Raw genomic sequence first — 23,905 nt, 5'->3', positions numbered from 1 at the left:
AATTTTATCCTTAGAGTGAAAAACTTTTCTAAAAATTCTGTCAATGACTAGGACTCATGTGCTGTGTATGGGGTTTCATGTTGCTCTCTCTATTGTTTTCTCTCTAGTGTTGCCCTGGAAACTGTCTACCTTGTGATCAAAATTGTGGACGGACTCTAGGATGTCGAAACCACAAGTGTCCGTCTGTTTGTCACAGAGGTAAAATGTCACAGTAGATGTTTATGATGTTTGTGTTTCCTTAGTTCTCTAGGGTCAGTAGAGAGCTTTCAAGCTCATTATCTTACTTCCTAACACTCTGGAGAAAGGTAGGACAGTCACTATAGTCCCAGTTTTGAACAAGATGGTTAAAATTAAGTACCTTAGGGAAATGCCCAGGGAATGGTGTGTCAAAATTCAAACCCAAGTGTGATGGTAAGTCGTATCCTTTTTGTAACACTGTGATGGTTTTTCTTAACCTTCTCCATATTCACAGATTTGATTGTAGCATGAATGAATGTTCTATACTTTTATGGATTTAGACGTAGTAAGGGTTATCCTGTGCCAGTGGCTGTGGGAGATTTTAGTCTCAGGATCCCTTATACTTTTTGAGACCCTAAACGTTTTTGTTAATATGTGAATTTTACCCATTAATGTTTGTTGTATTTGACATTAAAATAAAATAATCATTTTAAGTGGTTTATTTAAAATTTTTTATATAAAATATACCCTTTATACTTTGATACAAATAGCATGGCTTTTTATTTTGGGTAAAGAATTATGTTTTCTTCAGAAATGCTAATGAGGGTGTTGTTTTATATCTAGTTAAAATTTAGCTGATTCACAAATCTGCTTCTGTAGTCTATTTTAATATTCTATCTTAATATTACTTGTCACTATCTCCTAGAACATTCTAAACCTGTGAGACTTTATAGACTCCCCAAATGAGTCTCGGGGCACCTGAGGGTTTCTGGATCACCCTTTAAAAATTGTGTCCTAGTTATGGTGGCAGTCTTGTCTACCAAGTGTTAAGTGCTGGTATTACATTAGTTAACAACGTTGACGAAGTCCGTGCTCTTATGAGGCCAGCTTTTCTACTCCCCTTCCCCTCAGTAGAAGATGGATAAATTAATGTTGATGTAGGTAATGGCAAGCATTAAAAGAAAATGAGAGTAAAGCTAAAATTATAGTAGAGATGCTGTGTACTATTACTATTTTAGAAATTGTGAAGGAGGGGGCTCTGAAAAGGTGACATTGGGGGTAAGCATTCACACCACCAGGAAATGAGAACAGTGCTCTAGGTAAAAATGCAGTGATTGCAAAGTACACACTGTTCAGAGGGACATAATGGAGAACATGAGGCCAGAGAGATGGTGAGTTAAAGAATTGCTGGGGATGAGGTGGGGCTAGAGAGATGGCTCAACAGTTATGTGTACCAGCTGCTATTCCAGAGCCCTGGATTTGATTCTCAGCACCCACTTGGTGGCTTATACCATTTAACTGTGGTCTCTAGGGGACCTGACATCCTCTTCTGGCTTCCACAGGCAACAGGCATGAACCGGGTGCACAGAAATAACATACAAGCAAAACACTCACCCACATAAATAAATAAAAAGAATTTCTGGGGAAAGAGAATGTGGATAGGGTCATGCAGGTTATTGCTTACGTGATGGCTTTTTGTGAGCAGCCTGACCACTGTGATGGTAAAGAAGGGAGTCAGTAGTGTACAGTTTTCTTTCCAGGAGGATAACTCGGCTACTTGGTTTTCACATGTGATTTTTGCCCTGGCATCTATAAATCAATCTGTATTGAATGCCCTCCTCATACCATCTGACAGAGAAAACAGCAGATTATAGATGAGGCTAACTCATGAGTATGTTTGTAAAAAATATTAAAACTTTAAGTGTCCTGTCATCCAGTTCTATACTTTTAGCTATCTAAATCACAATGAGTTGGGTTTATTCTAACACTAGTAATCTAATAAGATTATTTATCCAGAACAATTTATATAAAAAAGGAAAGGAGCATCCTTCATCTGGTAAAGGGGGTCTGTGGAGAGGCTGTGCAAGCTCACTCTGTGGAGAAGCCTTGGATGTATTTCTCCTATCACTTGAAATAGATCATAAATGCTTCGTTATTCAAATGTAAAAAAATGGAATCTTAACCTAAATTTATTTCTTTTTACCCCCAACATATTTGATGCTGAAATTCTTACTTAGAACAGTGAGTGACACACAAACTAAGAGTGGCACATGGCCATCGAATGAAGGTCTTGAGATCTGTCATTGTGCTCATTTCTGCTTTTCTAATGGCTTAGGACTGATTTGAAGAAATTAGGTAGCTGTTTGGTTTCCCTCCCTACGAGTTTCAGTGTAGTTCTAACTATGAAGACAACTAGAATGATGAAAACAGGTGAAACAATGATTCCACATATGAAACTGAGTTAAACCAAGGTTCAGAGTGATACAACCATCTTCTAAATAATCATTTTAGGTTCCCGGAAGATTCTTTGGGAGCTAGTAAGTACTTTTACAACAATGAAAGTCACAAAAAAATACAAATCAAATCTCTAACCAAATAATTTATTGGAAAATGCAGAGGATAAAGAAACATTAAAATATACCAGAAAGGCAATCTGCAAAATCCAGACTTTCACTGCACATTGGCGGGGTGAATAGATGAAAATCTCACAGTTCATTTAAATTCAGGGTCGTCTGTGTGTGTTTCTGTCGTTATTGGAAGCCTGCCCGTTTGGTCACTATTCTTTGCATGGGTGCTGCTTTTTAATTTTGAAATGATTATTGCTAAGACTTAGTTTGGCCTCCATACCAGTCTCTGTAACAAATTCTTTTGACCAGGGTAAAGTTTGTTTAGGTAAATTATTTCTTACTATTTCAAAACTATTTTAAAAACACTAAAAAAAAGTGTTGCTATAATGTTGTCCTGACAGAAAGTTCTTTGATAAGTTCCTCTCTGAGTTGTTGAGTGTGGATTAGAAACGATTGTTGAGTACAGATATTGATATGATATGCTAAATGAGAGTGACTTAAATGTCCATACTAATTTGGAAAGTATACCATTCTTTTGGGAAGATCATAATGAAACCTGGTCATGTCGATGAGGATAACTTAGATCACTTTATTGTCAAGATTGAAATTTCGCTGGATTATACTTAACAAAACACTGAAGGATAAAGTTTTCCCTGTGATGTGTTTTTCCGTTCATTTTCTCATTATTTGAATCAAATTGTTAAGGCATTTTTGTTTTTTGAGTAATTCTTTTTTAACTTCTAGAGTTATTACACCAGGCTATTTTCTATTAATTTTTTTTTTTTTTAACTAGGTTAACTGCTTGGTAGTATTTCATTTGATCCTAATTTCTAGGAAACAATTTCTTTAACAGTTTCCCTCTTAGTTGAGGACTTTTTGCTTCCCTATTACTTCATTTCTAATGGAGTTCTTATTGGGAAGCTGGGGTAGGAAGAAAGTTCTTTAGATGATGTCAGAGATGCCTACGGAAGAACTCATAGGCTGTGGAAAGGTTTCTTTCAGGTTGGATATGGTGTCACACACAGCTGTTCCCCTGCACCAGTGGGGCCCAGGCATCCAATGAGACTGTCCCATGCCCTGCCAAAGGAAAGCTTGCTTTTGCTTTATTTTTACACATTTTTTTTTTTTTTTTTGACAACCGAACGAGAGAAAATAAGGAAAACCTAGTAACTTGTTTTGGGGAAATGTTTAAACAGAAACACATGGGAACCATATGAATGTTTAGAATTTTGTGTTTTACAAAACACAAATAATAGAAAATTGAATATACTCACTTGTGGATCTCCTCTTCTCTCACGGTCCTTTGGCCACCGGGCCACTGGGCCATGGGGCCAAAAGGGAGCAGAAGCAGCAAACAGGTCCTTGTCCAGTCTGTGAGTATGATGGAGATAGCCTTCCCTGTGGGAGACAGCTTCAGTGAGTCTGCTCAGCTTTATTTCAGAGTACAGGGAATATATAAGCTTAGGGACGGTAGCTGGAGCATCCCCTACCTACCTGCATTAAACAGCACACTCCTATCATAAGGCTCCTAGTACAGGTCTTAGTTATCATCTGTGGAAGCACAGCCCTATCATGATGCTCCTAGCACACTGTCTAATTACCAAATGGGCAGCAGGGTCAAGCTTCTGCAGGGAACTGCGTCCAGGTCACACTAGAGAGAAGTCAGGCATGGGGCCTAGAGACAGTCTCCAAATAAAGTCAGGTAAAGTAGAGGGCACCTTCTGCAGCGGGAGGGAGTTGCCCATGTTGCTGAGTTCAGAGAGAGCTGCCACGCCATGGTAGACTGCAGCCTCCCACAAGCAGGGCCTCCTGGCACTCATTAATAGCCAACCACAGGTCACGAGAGAAAAGTTGCTCTTCTTGGGGGAATTTATCAAAATATAGTATCCTTTGGATACATGTATGTAAGAAAATAGGCCAAAAGATTATTGTTAGTGTTAGATTCTGCAAGGACTTAACCACTTGTTTGCTTGTTACAGTTTTGAATAAGTAACATGCTAAATCTGTTGTTTAGAACAGAACTTTTAGAAATAGGGATTTTTCTAAAAGTTACTGAGATACTAATATATACAAGGAAAAGTCTAAAAATCATAAATGTGGGGGCTGGAGAGATGGCTTATAAGAGCACTAGCTATTCTTGTGGGTGACCTGAATTCAGTTCCCAGCACCCACATGGCAGCGTACAGCACCTATAAGCCTAGTTCCAAGAGAGCAGATATCTTCTTCTGGCCTGTATGGACACCAGGCATGTGCACACTTACATGCAAGCAAAACATTAATACACATAGAATAAAATAACCTTAGTGTTTTGAAGCTTGTGAATGTGATCGTGTCCTGAATCCAGATCATTAAACAGAACTCTACCAGTGTCTCAAAGCTTGTATCCTCCTGATTTGAACAGTAAAAATCAGTTTTTCCTATTTCCTCTGTAGATGTGGAATCAAACACTGAAGCTCATAGCCTATGTGTATTTTGTTTAATGTGCTAAGAATCGTTCGTATTACTGCTGCTTTCTAACGGCAGCCTGTCCCCTTGTGCATTGAACAAATACCCTACGTTTATTGGTTAACTGTTGGTGGGCATTTGGTAAGTCAGTCATTGTCTTTTAAAGTATTGAATTTTTTCCTCAGGCAGTTGCTATCCATGCCCAGAAACTGTAGAAGTCAAGTGCAGCTGTGGTAACGCCAAGGTGACGGTGCCCTGTGGCCGAGAGCGGACCACAAAGCCACCCAAGTGCAAAGAGCTGTGCAGGTTGGTGTGAAGCTTTCCACAGCCTGCCATCTGATGTCTTCACATTTAAATTCATACCATTTTTGATAGTACTCTAATTTTTTGTTGTTGTTAATGTTTTCAAGCAATATTCTTAGTGTAGTCCTTTTCTATGATTTCGGAAGGTATAGAAATAATTACACTTTAGATGTCTTGTTCATCTGTCAAAAGTAACTTAAAAACTTTCTGATTTAGTCGACCACCAACATGTCATCATCCAAGTCAACAAAAACACCGCTGTCACTTTGGCCCGTGTCCACCATGTCATCAACCTTGCCAAAGAGTTTTGGAGAAGTGTGGGCATTTGTGTCCTGCTTCATGTCATGACCAGGCGTTGGTGAAGCAGATTGGCAGGGTAAGGACAGTGCTCAAGAGGGCCTGCTTGGCTGTTGGCTGTCTCCAGTGGTTATTTAGCAAGCAAAGACAAAGGTGTCTTTAGAGCACTGAGCGCTCTTCTTGGACCTGGGGGGTGAGGAAAACAAGACTTGGTCTTCTGTCTTAAGAAAGTTGCAAAGGCTGGTGTGTTGCTCCGTGGTGGGGACTTCCCCAGTATCTCCATGGCCCTGGGTTCATTCCCCAGTACTGGGAGGAAGATGGAGGGTGGTTGGTGACTAGTAAGTATTTGTAAATATAGTGTGGTAATCATGATATTTAGATTGGTTTGCCAGTTTCCCTTCAAATATGGTAGGGGTATAGATACTTCGTAATTTACATCATCATTTACTCAGTATTTATTGAGCCCTGGCTGGCTGATGGGCAGCATATGGGAGATTGTGTTCAGTTGGTGGGCACTGGAGTTTGTTTCTCATTTTGCTTTTGTCTTACAAGAGGTTAAAGAGGCCATGCTGCCTTAGTTCTAGCCTTTAAACTGACATCTGCCTCAGTTTTTAATATTGAATGTGTGTGGAGAGGAATAATCTTTACAATGCAGATGGAATAAAATGTTCAGTAAGCACATTTTGTTGAGCAGTTGGATGTAGTTCAGCCTGTGTGAACAAAAGATCCGTAAGAACTACTTCCCTAGTTTCTTAGGAAGGCTGCATGGGCTAGCCCTTCTGACTTTACTGTTTTGCATTTTACTCTTAGCATCAGCCTGTAGGCCCGTGGGAACAGCCGGCCGAACCAGCATTTGTTCTTACTGCATTACCTTGTCCTCCGTGTCAAGTTCCTGTTCCTGTGTAAGAACCGGAGTTTTAACCTTAATTTAAATGTTTTTACTTAGCGTGAACTTCACCTTCTTCACTTTTTAAGTTTCATATTTCAGGCCTGACTCAAACTAGCCCCTGTGCTGTAGTTCATTCTTCTTACAGATGTTTGCTGTGACGATAAACTTCCTATGCATGTCTCCGTGAGCTAGAGTGCACTGTCCTACAGTTAGGAAACAGCGCCAAGAGACTCGCTATTTGTTACTTTTCCTGGTGATTCCCATGCTAAAGTGCAGTATTTCTGAGGACAGCTAGGTTTAGATGGAAACTTGAAGCAGAGTGTGTGAAGGAAAGCTTCCTGGATGGACAGGGAATGATGGAGATTGAGTTTTCAGGAGTTGAACCTGGAAGAATGGAGAATCCATTAATGTTTCATACTTTCAGCAGATGTGTAGATTAGAGAAGAAAAGGAAACAGTCTGAGGAGCAGCAGAATATTAGAAAGGGGGCTGTTATCAACAACTAAGGTTCCAGATCAGCAGTTGGTGTTGATCTATCAAAGACAGAATTCTGCTTTTCTTCATTTCTAAAAGTCTCATTTTTCTTCTGCCATTTCCCTTCTACTGTGCCCTGGCACATAATCCGTTTGACTTGGTGCTGGGTCCACTTTACTAGTCGGTAGTTTTTGAACAGGTTGGAGAGTGCTTCAGTGATGAAGAGCAGTTCTGCTCTCCGGGGGACCCACATGGCTGCTTACAACCATAGCTGTCTCTAACTCCACTTTTAAGGGAATCTAATGCCTCCTTCTGGCCTCTGTGGGCACCAGGAACACACACGGCAGACATGTGTTTCTGTGCGGAACACCCATACACATAATAATTAATAGGTATTTTTTAAATAAAGACTTTTTAAAAAAATCTTAAATGTGGTAAACATGCCTGTAATCCCAGCTTTCAAGAGGCTGAGGCAGGAAGACTGTCACAAGTTTAAGGCCAGCCTGGGCTATCTAGTGAGTTGAGTTCCAGGATAGCTTGGGTGAGAGGGTGACAAAGTGAATCCTGTTTTTAAAAAAAGAAAACAAAAAGAGAAAAAAAAACAAAAAACAAAAAACCCCAAATCCCCAACAATTTTACAGTATTAGTAGTGAATATTAGCTTGTATTCTTACTTTTTTTTTTTTCTTCTGGTTTTATAATTAATCATGGACATATTAGAGTCACTGAAAAAGTTGGGAATACTTTTCTTAAAGGATTAGTGTGAATTCTTCAGATGTTTGTTAGAACTGAAGCTTCTCATCCTGGGCTTTCCTGGGGTTGATTTGGTCTGTTCCAGAACGTCACACATAGTGGTTGGGAGTCATGCAGTGTGAAGCCCTTTAATACTGGCCTTTTTCTCTTATTCCACTTCAGTTTTTTTCATGGTTTGATACCTCACTTATCCCTGAATAACATTATTACACTGCCCGGACATCCTCTGGTTGACTTATTTTTATTTTAATGTACTATTTTATTAATTCTTTGAGAATTTTATGTGCTGTATTTTGATGGCATTCTCCCCCATCCCTTCCCGAGCTCTTACGAGATCCATCCCCACCTTCCCACCCACCCTCAACTTTGTGCTCTTTTTTTCTTTACTAACCCACTGAGTCCAACTTATGTTGACCACATACTCATGGGTGATCCCATCTATTTACCTAGTGAAGGGCATTTTGGTTGTTTTTAATAAAGAATAAAAGTACTACAGATGTTAATATGCAAATATTTATGTATGTATAACTTTTTAGCTCATTTGGATAAAAACTTAGTGTAACTGCTGGATTGTATGGTGAGGTTATGTTAGCTATTTAAAAAGCTGTAAAATTGGCTACCAATGTGGAGTACCAGTTTTCCTTCTCATCAGCATTAGTGATGGTCTTCCTGCTCTGCATCCCATTAGCATAGGGCACTGTTGGCATGTCAGCCATTTTGTTAGGTGCATGAAGGTATTGCCTGTTAATTTACAGCTTCCTAATGACCTGATGCCAGGCGACTTTTCATATGTCTGTTCGGCCTCTGTCAGTCTTTTGATAAGATTTATCCTTTGTTCAGGTCCTTGACCCATTTTCTAGTTGGGTGTTTTGCTTTTTGTCTGTTGTTAAGCCTAAGAGTTCTTTCCATTGATTACCAGATAATGTTTTCTAAGTGTAGTTTATTATCTGTGTCTTGCTCTCTCCTGTAAAGTGTTCTTTGCTGATCAGACATTGCTAGTTTAGTAAATTAGAACTCACCTGTTTCCTTTTATGGGTCATGCTTTTGGCATTGTGTCTAAAAGGTAATCATGAAACCCAAGCTTATTTGGGTCTTATCCTGTGTTTTATATTTAGGTCTGTGATCCATTTTGAGTTAATTGTGCAAGGTGTAACGTCTGTCTTTTTGAAAGTGCATATAAATTTGTTCCAACATTACCATTTGTTGAAAAGAAATTCCTCCTGTAATTTGCCTTTTCTTTTGTCATGTATCAGCCAGTTTATGTGTATAGGCCTTGTTCTGGGCTCTTAGCTTAGTTCATGAATTTATCTTTCTGTTCCCTCATCAGCACCGTATAGTCTGAACAATATAGCTATGTAGTAAGTCTTGAGTCGGTGGATGTTAATCCTTCAGCAGTTTTTGGTTGGCTGTTTCATGTCTGCTGTTTTTTTTTCATATAGACTTTAGGTCAGTTATTAGAATTTTGTTTGGTTTGGCTTTTGAGCCAGGGTACCATGCAGCCCAGGTAGCCTTGACCTTGCTTTGTAGGAACTCACTATAGAGTTCAGACTGACTGTGACCTTTCCTTGTATACTATTGAGTTTGTGGTGTACTACCATGCTTGGCTTTGGGTGAGGTCTTGGAATTGTGTTGAATATTGATGAAATTGAGACGTATATACTGTCCTGTTTTTAAACATGGTGTCTCTTTTTAAACCCTAAAGTTTTCTCCTCAGCGTCTTGTAGTTTTGTTTTATCATGTTAGATTGGTTTTATTTTTGTGTGTGCCATTGTAAATAAGTTTCGCGTCCCAGTTACTCACTGCTAGCCTTTTGCAAAGAATTGACTAGTGCCTGTCAACTTTATATTTTGTTGCTACTGTAATTGCTTATTTCCAAGTGTTTAGTTATTTATTTTTTATTTAGTAAAAGCTAGTGTAGTTAGCATATTTGTTTCAGACACTCTTCTTAAAGAATCTATAATGTTTTCATTTTATTGTTTTCTTACAGGGAATGTCTGGGGAAGCATGAGGTGAGTAATCTTTAACTAGTAGTCTCCATCACTCTGTCCTAGAGTTGTTAGAAGTAACTTGCTGCCTTGTGTTACAAAGACTGTCCAGGGTTAGTAGTTTAAAAATATATGCTGCTTTATGTGGGACTTAGCCTCTGTGTGTTCACTATGGAATCATAGTCATTTTCCCTTTCATTTATAGATGTTTACAGGAATGTCTTCATAGGTTCTTAGTTTTGATAAAAGTATTATTAATGGGAACACGTTAACCATTGTGAAAGTTGACTTCAGATGAGTCATTTTGGAAATACCAGTCCAGAAAGTTTTGTGTAGACATGTGTGTTGTGCTAGTTGTCTGCTTCTTCTTTTTATTTTTAAGGTGAGTCCTCTACCATGCCATGCTGTAGGACCCTATTCTTGCAAGAGACCTTGTGGAAGAGTGTTGCACTGTCAGAATCATACATGTATGAAAGAATGCCACAAAGTGACTGAAGTTGTTGGCCGTAGTGGCAAAAATAAGGTAACATCCTTAGGATGGAAGCATGGATAATGGCTGTCTCCTTGATACCACAAATATTTAAACATTTTTTCTGTTTCTTTTTTTTTTTTGGAGCAAACTTTGTCTTGGGCTTGGAACTGGAACTCACTAAGTAGGCTCGACTAGCTGTTCAGAGGATGCCCAGGGTCTACCTGTCTCTGCTTCTCCAATGGTGGGCTTCCAAGCATGGGTTACTATGCCCAGCTTTTTATGTGGGTTCTAGGGATTGAACTCAAGGCCAGCCTAGTTTACATAGTGAGTTCCAGGCCAGCCACAGCTACATAATGAGACCCTAAAAACAAACAAACAAAAAAATAAACATTATTTTTAGAAGAATATTTTTTATAAGTTGATGTTTTTTTTAAAATTCTAAATACCAAAAATAACCTAGGGTTTTTTTTTGGAAAAGAGATTTATTTTTTAATTATGCCTTTGTATATGTGTTTCTGTGTGTGGAAATGTGCATATGTAGATGCCCACCAAATTCAAAAGAAAGTGTTGAATCTGTTGGAGTTACACATGATTGTGAGAGCTGCCTAATGTGGGTGCTGGAAACTGGACTGGTCCTCTGGAAGAGCAGTAAGTGCTCTTACTATTGAGCTGCCTTTCTAGCCTCTGTCCACTTACAAATCATTGATACAGTGTTATAGTCATTACTTCATTTAGGATGTCATTAAGAATTCTTAACCTTTAAGTTTTAGTGTCTGTATATGTATCTGTTTGAAAATAATATACTACATTTAAAATCTTTAATCTTCTTTGATAGACTCTAACCCTAGTTATATAACTAATTGATTAGAGCAAAGTACATTGTTAAACTACAGTGATGTACACTTATGAGTATAACGTAACCTTACATGTTAACAGTATATTGTTTCTGTAGTTCAGTGATGATTGTGTTTGTTGGGTTAGACTGTACTGATAATGTTTTATTTGATGTTTCTTCTATTAATGGTTATTTCTAGGAGTTAATGTACAGTTTTAGTAGGGATACTTTGGTCAGATTCATTGTAAAGATGAGGTGGGCTGATTTTGTAGAATATTATTTTAAGGTGTTTAACTCTGTGAAGCTGTGTTACTGTGCCTGTCTAAAACACCTGATGGTCTAATGAAGAACTGAATGGCCAATAGCAAGGCAGGAGAAAGGATAGGCGGGGCTGGCAGGCAGAGAGAATATATAGAAGGAGAAATCTGGGAGGAGAGATCAAGGAACCAGAGAGAAAGAGGACACCAGGGGCCAGCCACTCAGCTACACAGCCAGTCATGGAGTAAGAGTAAGATACACAATAAGAGAACAGGAAAAGCCCAGAGGCAAAAGGTAGACGAGACAATTTAAGTTGAAGAAAGCTGGAAATAAAAAAGCCAAGCTAAGGCCAGGCATTCATAAGTCATTATAAGAGTCTGTGTGTGATTTATTTGGGAGCTGGGTGGCAGGCCCTCTAAAGAAGAAAAAACAAACAACAACAGATTGACTTGAAGTTCATAGGCATAAGAATCTGAATGATACGGGTCCTATTGACAATCTTGTTATTTTTATTTTGGTTGATTTTTAAGATTAGGAATGGTACCATTTTATTAATGGAATTTCTTTTTTTTTTCTTTTTGGCATGTCATATTTGTGTAGAAGCCAGAGATCAACATCAGACATCCTTCTCAGTCATTATTCACGTTGTCTTTTGAGACAGGGTATCTCACTGAACCTGGAACTTCCCAGTTGGCTAGACCAACTGACCAGCCAGCCCCAGGCTCCTCCTGTCTCTGCCAACCCAGTGCTGTTAGTACAGGGACCCGCCTCCATGCCTGGCTGACATGAGTCTGGGTTATGCTGCAAGCACTGTACCTGCTGAAGACTCTCTCGAGCCCCGTTAATTCTACTTCTGGGCTTGTAGAAGTGCTTTGTTCTAGTGGGGTGTCTACTGTGGGTGACCTTAATATGTGGAAATGTTAGATATTTTGGTGATTTATTTCCTTGTTATTTTCAGGCTGGCCAAGAATGCCTTCAGTGTGAAGAAGGATGCTCTAAGCCACGGCCTCAGGGTTGTCCTCATCCGTGTGTTTTGCCCTGTCATTCTGAAGCATGCCCTCCTTGTGCTCAGATGCTTAAATTCAGATGTCACTGCAAGATCACATTCCTCTATGTGGAATGTCAGTAAGTAGATGGAAGAATCCTCTTGTTTTACTAAGATTATTAAACGATGCCTCTGGGGGAACCCTGTGTAATATTTAGAAACCATCTTGTGTTGCTGAGACTGGAGGCTGAGCTCTTCAGCAGGGACTGAAGGAGGAGCTGCAGCCTCACCTTCAACGGCTCTGATGTCAGCCAGCCAAATTCTGCTTCATTCTGTTTGGGGCTTTCATAGATTTGGCTAGGAAAAAGTTGTATCGCTGCTTTCAGAAGTTTACAATACTCCTGTGATAGAGCATTTAAATGATGGTGTAAACCTAGAAATATTTTTGAATAGAAATTTGCCTTGTTGATAGCTACTTAGGTGTGCTCTTTGATTTATATTTTCTAAAGGTAGATCTCTTTGATATTAAAAAAAAGTCTTGTCGGGTGGCGGTGGCGGTGGCGGTGGCGGTGGCGGTGGCGGTGGTGGTGCACGCCTTTAATCCCAGCATTTGGGAGGCAGAGGCAAGCGGATCTCTGTGAGTTCAAGGCCAGCCTGGGCTACAGAGTGAGATCCAGGAAAGGCGCAAAGCTACACAGAGAAACCAAAAAAAAAAAAAATAAAAAAAGTCTTATTATTGCATTTATCATAGTAGTATCTGCTTTGTCTTATTTTACTTACCTAAAACATGTACATTATATAGAGGGAAAAAATTGCCATTGTCTTCTTGATAGACTAAAATAATTTACCACGTGTAGCTGCCATTTTTACTTTAGACTTGTGAAAATCAGAGGTTTGTGGGAATGTCTTCAAACTAGTTTCCAACTCCCTTGGACAAGTTTCCATCTGTTTGCCAGCATTTTCCAACTTTTTAGTACAGTAACAACTCATGGTTAATTTTAGAACTGCTTGGAAATTACTTACTTGATGTTTTTCATGTTTATTTTTGTAATAGTTTTTCAAAGTAGTTGCATATAATTTTTAGAAATCTAATTTTTCTGTTCTTGAGTGTTTACTTTCTCTCTTAGAATTTTTTAGTGTGTGTGTGTGTGTGTGTGTGTGTGTGTGTGTGTGTGTGTGTGTATGTGTGTGTTCATGCACACTTCTGCACACCATGACAATGTGTGGAGGTCAGAGGACATTTGAGGAGTCATTTCTCTTCTTTTCCTTTAAGTGGGTTCTTCAGATTGAACTGGGTTGTCAGGCTTGTATAGCAAGTGCCTTTCCCTGCTGAGGCATCTCTCTAGTCCTCATGGTACCTTGAGTTGAGGATAATTGTTATGGACAGAATTTAAATGTTCTGTGAAAAAATGAATTAAGATACTTTTATGGGTATGCTTGAACGCTTAGAAAACATACGAAGAAATAGACTTTCGTTTGAATGTAATCAAAATTTTTACTATTTTTAGAAAAATAACCACAGCTGATATAAATGAAAAGAACCTCCTCAGTTGTTGCAAAAACCAGTGCCCCAAAGAGGTAAGCTGTAGTTGGTAATTGGGTTCCTTGGACATTGCTCCTCCGGGTTCTCCTTGTTGGCTATCCCAGTTCAGGTCCTTTCTAGGCTCACTATAAATGTGCTGTCTGAAAATGCTCAGGGTGGATGCACATCTCTGTTGACTTGGGCTCTCGTCTTAGTTTGAGTTTCTATTGCTGGGACCACCACAACTCTTATGCAGGAAAACATTTAATTGTGGCTCTTACAGTTCAGAGTCCATTATATCATCATGGTGGAACATGGCAGTGTGTAGGCAGATGTGGTGCTGGAGAAGGAGCTTGAGAGTCCTCTATCTTGCAGGCAACAGGAAGTGGTCTGAGATGCTGGGTGATATCTTGGCATATATGAGACCTTTAAAGCCTGCCTCCACAGTGATTGACATACTTCCTCCAAGAAGACTACACCCAGTTCAAAAAGGCCACACCTCCCAGTAGTGCCATTCCCTTTGGGGGACTATTTTATTTCAAATCACCACAGGGCTTTAGGACTAGAAGTGACCTTTTATTTTTATTATTTTTTTTTTAAAGAGAACAGTTTTAAAGCTAGTTTTTAAATTGTACTGCAGAAAGTACTGATTCAGGGCTTACTATCTAAAATAGGATTCAAAATATAGATTAAAACTGTAAGCCACAGGCAGTTAGATAGTAGATTATTAAAAACAAAACCAAGAAGGTACACAAAACCATGTGTACACATGTATGTGTTTGATTTTAAAAGTGAAGTATCACATAGGTCTCGTATAATATAAGAAGAGAACAGGGAACACTGAGTATGAAGGGACATGGAAGCGCTGAATGAATGTAGGTGATGAGCAGGGATTATTATGAGTGAGGACATGAAGCTACTTGTTTTTCTAGTTCTGATTCTGTCTTGAGATTTTTTTATTTTTTTTTATTTTTTATTTTTTATTTTTTTTTTTTTTTTTGGTTTTTTCGAGACAGGGTTTCTCTGTGTAGCTTTGCGCTTTTCCTGGAACTCACTTGGTAGCCCAGGCTGGCCTCGAACTCACAGAGATCCGCCTGCCTCTGCCTCCCGAGTGCTGGGATTAAAGGCGTGCGCCACCACCGCCCGGCCTGTCTTGAGATTTTTGTTGGTTTGTTTGTTATGGTGGTAGATAAACCCATAAAATATATTCAATACTGAAAGTAAAATTTAATGTGAAACTTCACAGCTTCCCTTTTGAATGCTAATTCTGTTTATAAGTCCATTAAGTTGTATAGACTTTGGGTATGGTTTTTAAAATAACATTTTAAAAATACAATGAAATGCCACATGTACATAGCGTATATTTATGATAGGAAGTCAATATTTTATAATTCTACCCTCATTTAAAAAAAAAGGCATTTGCTGGTGTCTCAAAAGTCTGGTCCTGAATGCAGTTCTTTCTCTCTAGTCTAAATGTTACCACCACTTACTGTAAAAATTTTAAAAATTTTTACTGGGGGGCAGGGGATGCTTGTGTACCAGCGTGCATGTGTGTAGGAGTTGGAGAACAGCTCTGAGGTGTGGGTCTCCTCAACCTGTAGGTAGGTTCTGGAGATGGAAGTGAGATTGTCAGGCCTGGTCAGCAAGTCTGAGCAGTGTGACCTGCTGAGCCATGTCACTGTCCCTTAGGTCTTGCTGCGGGTGTGTGTAGCTGTGGAAACATTGTCTAGTATTTAAAAGCAGATACTTTCGTGATTTGTTTGTTGCGTTTGTCCATCTCCTCTGTCATATGAGTGCTCTGTTGTGGATAAATATTTGGATTATTTCCAGTTCGGGTTCTTAACAAAAACACTTGTGCCGGCTCGTCTTCTGTCAGCTTGACACACAGGTAGAGTGATCTGAAAGGAAGGAACGTCGATTGAGAAAATGCCTCCATGAGAGCTAGCTATGAGGCATTTCTTAAATAGTGATTGATGGGGAGGGTCCTGCCCATTATAGGTGGTACCATCCCTGGGCTGGTGGTCCTGGGGTTCTATAAGAAAGCAGGCTGAACAAGCCTTGGGGAGCAAGTCAGATGGCCTCTGCTTTAGTCCTGCCTCCGGGCTCCTGCCCTGCTTGAGTTCCTGTCCTGGCTTCTTTTGATGATGGACTGTGGTGTGGAAGCAGAAGCTGTGTAACCCTTTCCTCCCCAGCTTGCTTTTTGGTCATGGTGGTCATTGAGACAGTAGAAACCTTGACTGAGACAGTGCTGCTATGAGCACCTGCTGCTGTGTCTGCGCAGGCTCCTGTAGGCACATACAAGTGGTCCAGGTCGGCCCGGGTGGTGGTGGCGCACGCCTTTAATCCCAGCACTCGGGAGGCAGAGGCAGGCGGATCTCTGTGAGTGCAAGGCCAGCCTGGGCTACAGAGCTACACAGAGAAACCCTGTCTTGAAAAACCAAAGGGGAAAAAAAAAGTTTCAATTCCTTGCCCACAGTGAATGTTTAATTTCAACCCTAATAAATCATATTGAATAATTTATTTCCAAAACAGTTGTACCAATTTATTGCCAGTGAAGTTTTCAATTATGGAAAATTATCAGGTTTTTCAGCTTTTGTTATGTGAAAGTCTATTGTTTTCCAAGCTTGCCAATACTTGGTATTAGCAATTACTTTTTTTTTTTTGGTATCTTAAGAATTTATTCCTGATCAGTAGTGAATGAGTGTCTCTTCAGGATTGTGGCATCACTTTTGCCTTTGGGTGTTAGGTGGACGTCCAGCACAGTGTACTAGTAAACAAGTTTCACTTCCAGTTGTAAGTTGCAGAACTGGTTTGGAGTAGCTCACAGGAAAAGATAGTTTAGATAGATAGATAGATAGATAATAGATTGATAGGTAGGTAGGTAGGTAATAGATATAGAGAACATCTTAGGGAGGACATTGGGCATTGGTATACACAATCTGAAGGGAGTGCCATATAGCTAGGCATTCAGCAGGCAGGGTCTGTGTCACCTGAAGGAATTGGTCTCTACAGTGAGACGTCTGTTCGCCTCCTCTCCTTGACTGCTTCATCTTGGGACTAGGGACTTTTCTTGACATTGGCAGCTACAGACATGAGGCAGGAAGCTGGAGCAGCCAATGTAGCCATGGCTGTGATATCAACTCTCTTGATGTGGAGACTGAGAATATTAAAAATTTCTAAAAAAAACCAATTTACATGAGTAATTGTAAAAGAAATAGGGAACTGGTAGGTCCCTCGTTGATGACTCCTGGTGGTTCTCACTGTGGAGGCCCGAGCACTGTAGACTGTTATGTGAGACGGCAAGGACAGCTGAAGGACTTGAGGGAGAAGACCCAGCCAGAGAGAGAGACTTGCGTGCTCTCAGTGGAGTGCTGCAAAGTCTGGGACTTTCAGTATCAGGAAGACGTGACGTAGGGCCAGTGCTTTCCACTCTTCATCGACCTCCAGTGCACTGGTGGGACAGAGCAGGCACGAGCGGAGGACCACACTGGAGTCGTGGTTCATTCCTTCATTGGTTTTGTAGGCCTTCATCCCCTTTTCCCTTTAGATTCATTGATTTCAAAATGGAGTATAAGATTTGAATCGAGGAGGAACAGCCTTTCATGGGAAGACTTTGACGATAGAAACTAGTAAATAATTCAAGATAATTAACCTCAAACATCGCGGCACTACTGAGTTGTCTTGATTTTCTAAATAAAAGGTGCCAGTGTAGTGTCGAGGACAAACGCTTTAGAGTGAAAGGCTAAGCAATTGTGACAGTGACACTTTCTTTCTCATGGAACAGCAGTATAAGGAAGAGGTGGTCTTCCTGTGCTCCATGTGTTCCCAGTGATGCATGTTAGCCAGGCGCCTGGCCTCTGTCACACATGGCTTTCTTTATTGCTCCAGGGTTTGTCATTTCCAGGACTCTGTGCTTTGAGACAGCACACATCACTTATACTTTGCTTACCTTCCTTTGGCTTAGTCACCTGGCTGTAGAGTGACAGTGTGACATTTACACTTGAGGTGGAGCTTGAGAATACTAAAATTTTCTAATAAAAATAATTTGTGTGCATAATTATAATAATAATCTGTCTAAAAGAGAAAAAGGTTGAAGGATCACTTTATTCATTATTCTGTATTAATTGGCACTATGTGTGCTGGTCTCTTAAAACAACCATTAGGAAGCCGGGCGGTGTTGGCGCACGCCTTTAATCCCAGCACTCGGGAGGCAGAGGCAGGCGGATCTCTGTGAGTTCGAGGCCAGCCTGGTCTCCAAAGCAAGTTCCAGGAAAGGCGCAAAGCTACACAGAGAAACCCTGTCTCGAAAAACAAAAAAAAAAAACAAACAAAAAAACAAAAACAAAAACAAAAAAAACAACCATTAGGGAGAAAGGCAAGGAAGAGTATGACCAAAATGCAAATGACCAATTGCTTCTTTTCATTTCAGCTTCCCTGTGGCCATAGATGCAAAGAGATGTGTCATCCTGGTGAATGCCCCTTTAATTGTAACCAGAAGGTTAAACTTAGATGCCCTTGTAAAAGAATAAAACGGGTACGTATTTTAAATGATAGAATCCCTGCTTGCCTTGCTTTGTGTGAGGGTACTTTTTTGGCTTTAATTTTAAGGTTTTATTTCTGTAAATGCTCATTTTAAAAATGGGCATTGGCAGTCGAATTTCTGTAACTTAACAGAAGAAAGATGGTTTTCTGTTGGCTCAAGCTCAGTGCCCTTTAGCATAGTGCTGTTGTGTTCCAACTGAAGTCTGAACAAGGTGCTGGTGAGTGATAGATTGAGTTCTGGGATTAGGAAATGGTCTGGAATTAGGCTTGCTGTCCTTTTTCTATGAAGGCTTTTATTTGCTATCAGTATTTTCCTTTCAAAATAATTCCTTGAAAAGACTTTATAGTCACAGCCTCATAAAATAGTACTCAAACCTGGAAAAGAAACTTGTAAGATAAAAACAATTACTGGAAGACTAATAGGTGAAAGTTTAGTGACCAGAAAGATCATCCTACTAGAGTTAAGGCTGGCGGTGGTGGCGCACTCCTTTAATCCCAGTGCTCGGGAGGCAGAGGCAGGCGAGTCTCTGACTTGGAGGCCAGCCTGGTCTGCTGAGTTCCAAGACAGAGAATTTTTTTACTCAGTTCTCGGTTGGCTTCAAATATGCAGGCTGGGACTCCTTAAAGACTTTTTAAATTTGAATTGATTTTTTTTTTTTTTTTTTTGGTTTTTTTTTTTGAGACAGGGTTTCTCTGTGTAGCTTTGCGCCATTCCTGGAGCTCACTTGGTAGCCCAGGCTGGCCTCGAACTCACAGCGATCTGCCTGGCTCTGCCTCCCGAGTGCTGGGATTAAAGGCGTGCGCCACCACCGCCCGGCTTGATTTTTTTTTTTATTTGACTTGATTTACCATGCTGCAGTTATAGTTGTATCATGTTATATTATGTGCTTGTGGTGATTTCTCGAGCAAATTGTTTTCTCTTTGCATTAATTCTTTATTACTCCATGCAGCAGATACTTGTTGAAGTTTTTATGTGGCTCTTGATTTGCTTTATTTTTATAAGTTTTCACTATGCTTTTCTATAGTAGGTAAATTCACTAAATTTATATTTAGTTCGACTACATTTACACGGAAATATTTGCTGAACTATTTTTAATGGGAGGTCTCTTCAGTTTTCTGAGATCTCATGTCTTGTCCAAGTGTAGTTCCTACTCATTAGTACTTGGGTGGTGAAGAATTTTCATAGGGACTTAAAGATGGTTATGTGTAACTTTTCAGGAAAGCGCCAGACTTTGTCGGGCCAGCAGCACTAAATGTGTGTGTGTTTTAGTGAGGTATCGTGGAGCATGGTGGAGGTCTTGGCTTGTCATTGCTCTGCTCACTCTAGTGCACAGTCTTCATAGGTGGTTGATAATGCTCCACGGACAGCGGACAGGTGGAGCATTTCTTGTCCCAGAAAGCTCTGTTCGATGTTACTGCTCTAGAACATTCTAGATATTTCTAGATATTTCCTTTGGAAGGAATAAAAAGAAGCAATAAATATAAAGGATAAAAATAAAATTCAGCTGAGTTGATTGAGGCATATAGTAAATTATTAAGTTGATTATTTTAATGTTATAGTTTTTATTATTTTAATTAAATAAAGTAGGGGACCCCTTTATTTTGGCTCAGTGGGTAAGAGGGTATATTGCTCTTGGATGGTTCCCCATGTCAGTTCCCATACAACATCCTGAAACTCCAGCTCCAGGGGTTTCCGTGCCCTCTTCTGGCCTCTGAGTATTGCATTCTTGTGCATCTACCCCTAGTCAGAAAAAAGAGAGAAAATAATGTGTTTTAAACAGAGAGAAAATAAAGGAGTAATCATTTGAACCAAGATACATAGTGTTTAGAGAATGTAACCTGTTTATAACCTTCCGCTGTTGGGTAAACTTTGCTGGTATACAGTTGTGATTTGAAAGAAAAATTGACTGCATTTTTCAATTTCTATTTGCAGGAATTGCCATGCAATAAAATACGTGAAAATCAGGTTTCAGTGGAATGTGATGCAACGTGCAAGGAAATGAAGCAGAAAGCATCTGAGGTGATGTGGATAGATTTGTTAATAACGTGCTGATGACCTCTGCTCTTTGCTCTTACTGAAACCACTCGTGTTTATGTTCCACAGGGCCCCTTGTATAGTAGGCCCCATGCTTATGTTACAAAGGACCCCTTGTATCGACTTATTTTGACCCTGAGCTAGTTTAATTGATTGCTGTGTATCTAATTTTTTTGTCTTTTATACCATTTAGTGCATTTGCTCTGGCCCATAGCCACTTGTTTTAATGATACCACTAGCCTCCTGAGAATGTGGCTAAAATAATACAAATGTAAGATTTTGGGATGGTTTGTAGTTTGAGATCTCTTCAATGTTGATTCTGCCTGCCAAACCAACCAGTCCACAAATCATTGGTTTTGTTGATTCAAACAAAGTCTTGCCTTCCAGACAGGCATTTGAAAGAAATGATCAGTTTCTACTCTAGGAAAATGTGGCATTAGTAATTGATTTTAGATTCTTAATATGGTAACTTAAGAGGAAAAGTTAAAAGTGTTTTAGTTATAGAGTCTTAATGGCTTGAATTATGTTCTAATCTCATATAGCTAGTAAGAGGAAATGTTTATGTAAATTATAACAATTATAACATAAATTATATTCACTACCCTGAATCTAAACTTCCCAGTATAATATTTACATTTCTTAATAGGCTTTCCAATGTAAGGCTACCAAAAGTTGCTTTGGATTAGTAGAGCCTGGGTGGGAAGATGGCAGAGATCTGCAGATATCTAGTTGTTAATTTTCCCTTTAAATGTAACTAGATTAAAGAAGCAGAAGCCAATGCCGCTCTGGAAGAAGAGAAACGACGACAGCAGGTACCTCAGTGACGGGCACACTCATCTCTTCCACAGTTGTCCAGCCGATAGCAAGGGTGGCCTAGGCTGATGCAGTGCAGCCCAGGATCAAGTTTGTTCTGTATAGCAAAATCCACTTGAAATAATTCTGATTTGTCTTGCTGAAAAATGCCATTTTATATTAAATGAAACCCACTGATAGATGGCCTTTAAGTGTAGCTTGTGACTACAGTAATGAGTATGTTAATGACAATTTAAATTTTCTTCAGTTAAACTGTGTGTAGATACAACATGTTTACTTACTGGTCATCATTGTTTAGGCAGTTACTGTGTCCTGTGGTGCATTATATTATCATTGTATGGGAACTTAGTGGGTGCTTACCAGGATGAGAAAAGCCGGTATTTGACAAGGACTGACACCCAGGCTATCTTCTTTTACAATCAGTTTTTAGTTCTTCCTAAAATAATCATGTGCATTAAAATGTGAAACATTTTTTCCTTAAAGTATTTTAACTATCTTTAAAAAGAGGGGAAAAGTATTTGATAAAGAACAGAATCTAGTTGAGGCAACTTTTTTTTCTTACTCATTTGGATTTTTGTGTTGTCAGTCACTGATCTTATTTCCTGCATTATAAAAAGGCTAAAATTATGTATGGAGCATCTCTGCATTTTCAGGAATGTGCTCTTGAGCTATAAAATGGTGTTAGATTAAAAAGCTATTGTCTGCATTTTAGAATCCTTTTGATTCAATCATTTGCATGCTTAATATCAAAGATAGGCTTGCATTCTGGAGAATCACTTTATTGGCACTCAGTTCTGTTTACTAACTAAACTGACATTTGTTGAATACAGTCAGTCGTAGATGAGAGGGTTGTTGTTGTTTACATCAAATTAATGTATTTATTATACTTTTACTATCAACACATTTCTCAAATTGTTTAATTTTCATTTCAGTAAAACGTTGCAAATTCGTGTATTCTTTGAGTTTAATACAAGTGAAACTGTTTTGCTTTAGGCTGAACTGGAAGCTTTTGAAAACAGACTGAAGGGGCGCCGGAAGAAGAACAAGAAGAGAGATGAAGTGGCAGTGGAGCTGTCTCTTTGGCAGAAGTACAAGGCCTACCTCCTCCCGGTGTTTGGAGTCGTGGTGGCAGGGCTTGTGTGGTACATTGCCCATGGTCTGGATTAGCGAGTCTTTCGTCTTTTGATATACCTCAGACTGGAGTTAGGGAGATGTTCAGTTTAAGACAGTAGAAGATGTGCACTGTAGAACATGGTACACGTTCCATTTTTCCGTGTCTTTGGCTGTAGTTAGGACAGACAGTTAGCTTTCTGTTAACCAGGGGCAGTGAGATACTGTAAAGTCAGAGCTTAGCTGGTGGCATTATATGTACTTCCTTAGTCTTTTCTTCTGATTTTTTCCATGTTGAAAATACTTTCTGTTTTGTGAATCAGATAAAACTGAGCCATATGTGCAGCATTGGGGATATTTCTCTGGTCATTGACTGGGTTCTTTTCCTGATCATGTAACTTTGTACTTTTTTAAAGAATCTTAAACTCTAACACGAGGCTTTATAATTAGATTCCAGATTAGTTTATCAGAGAGGAATTTTATTGGTCATTGAAGCAAATTTTACACTGTATTCCTCAGAAAATATAAACAAATGCCAGATTAGGTTCCTTATAGGAGGCTGTTTTTGTTCAAGAAACTGAAGTTGGCATGTTTTGTAAAACTTGTATGTATCTTTTTATGGAAATAATAAAGGAAAACTAATATTTCTAAGCATTGTGTGCTGAGCACAGGGCTTGTGAGCTTTATGTACTTGATTTCATTTCTCTTTACCTTCATTCTTGATATATTGTAGCTGGGAATAATCAATTTTATGAAATCCAACTGATAGGGAAATAGTCAGTAAGCCAAATTACATAGATTTGTAAGTCATTTAAAGTAGTTTTGCTATTTAATTTTTATAATTTCATTAAAAATTTTTGTGCCAAATTTATAATAAAGAATATTTATTATTTAAAATACTCAGGAGCTCCTAGTTTTAGGTTAGACAGTTAGTATTGATGGCTCAATCTTTAGCAATATTGAAGAAAAAGAACACAGTAATATTGGTAATATTAGGAGTGATAGTGTATATTTTAACTCCTAATATTGGTAATATTAGAAGTGATAGTGTATATTTTAACATCACTCCAAAAAAAGAAAAAGAAAAAAAAAATTGCCAGGCAGTGGTGGCGCACGCCTTTAATCCCAGCACTGGGAGGCAGAGGCAGGCAGATCTCTATGAGTTCAAGGCCAGCCTGGGCTACCAAGTGAGTTCCAGGAAAGGCACAAAGCTACACAGAGAAACCCTGTCTCGAAAAACCAAAAAAAGAAGAACAGCATAAGATAGCAAGCAAGGAGACTCATAGAAAATGAGTGTGATTTCATGTGATAAGTGGTGTTAATAAATGGGGCTGGAGAGATGGTCAAAGTAAAGAGCACTGTTCTTCCAGAGGACTTGGGTTTGGTTTCTTAGCACCCACACAGGGCTCACAACAGATTCATTCTCCAGTGCATGGGAATCTGATGTCCTCTTCCAGCAGAAAAAGCACATCCACAAAACAAAAATAATCTCTATAGACCAAACAAAACAAGATGAGAAATAGTATAAAAAATAATAGAAGGGTGGAAGGCTCTAGTTCCTTCAGGTGAGACAGCCCCTCAGAGAGACAGGTTTGAGCTGTGACCTCGTCTGGAGACAGAGGGGAAGTCTATGAGACGAGAAAGCAGTAAATGCAGTAGTCACT

At 39.3% G+C, this 23,905-nt stretch overlaps 1 protein-coding gene across 1 annotated transcript in view; it reads left to right on the top strand.

The window, feature by feature from the left end:
• Nfxl1 (nuclear transcription factor, X-box binding like 1) overlaps positions 1–22,897 on the top strand; it is a 42,104-nt gene extending 19,207 nt beyond the window's left edge. Inside the window, exons 12-23 of the mRNA XM_028861075.2 lie at positions 108–198; positions 5,156–5,276; positions 5,490–5,649; positions 6,381–6,472; positions 9,672–9,693; positions 10,052–10,192; positions 12,193–12,359; positions 13,728–13,797; positions 18,171–18,275; positions 20,217–20,303; positions 21,077–21,130; positions 22,125–22,897. Of these exons, the coding sequence (XP_028716908.1) occupies positions 108–198; positions 5,156–5,276; positions 5,490–5,649; positions 6,381–6,472; positions 9,672–9,693; positions 10,052–10,192; positions 12,193–12,359; positions 13,728–13,797; positions 18,171–18,275; positions 20,217–20,303; positions 21,077–21,130; positions 22,125–22,298 (1,284 nt within the window). The 3' untranslated portion in view covers positions 22,299–22,897. The remainder of the gene's footprint in view (positions 1–107; positions 199–5,155; positions 5,277–5,489; positions 5,650–6,380; positions 6,473–9,671; positions 9,694–10,051; positions 10,193–12,192; positions 12,360–13,727; positions 13,798–18,170; positions 18,276–20,216; positions 20,304–21,076; positions 21,131–22,124) is intronic.
• Positions 22,898–23,905: the final 1,008 nt, after the last annotated feature.

The sequence above is a fragment of the Peromyscus leucopus genome, chromosome 10, assembly GCF_004664715.2.
Source record: "Peromyscus leucopus breed LL Stock chromosome 10, UCI_PerLeu_2.1, whole genome shotgun sequence".
NCBI lineage: Eukaryota > Metazoa > Chordata > Mammalia > Rodentia > Cricetidae > Peromyscus > Peromyscus leucopus.
Note: the sequence above shows the minus strand (reverse complement) of the source record. Positions and strands in the feature narration are given on the sequence as shown.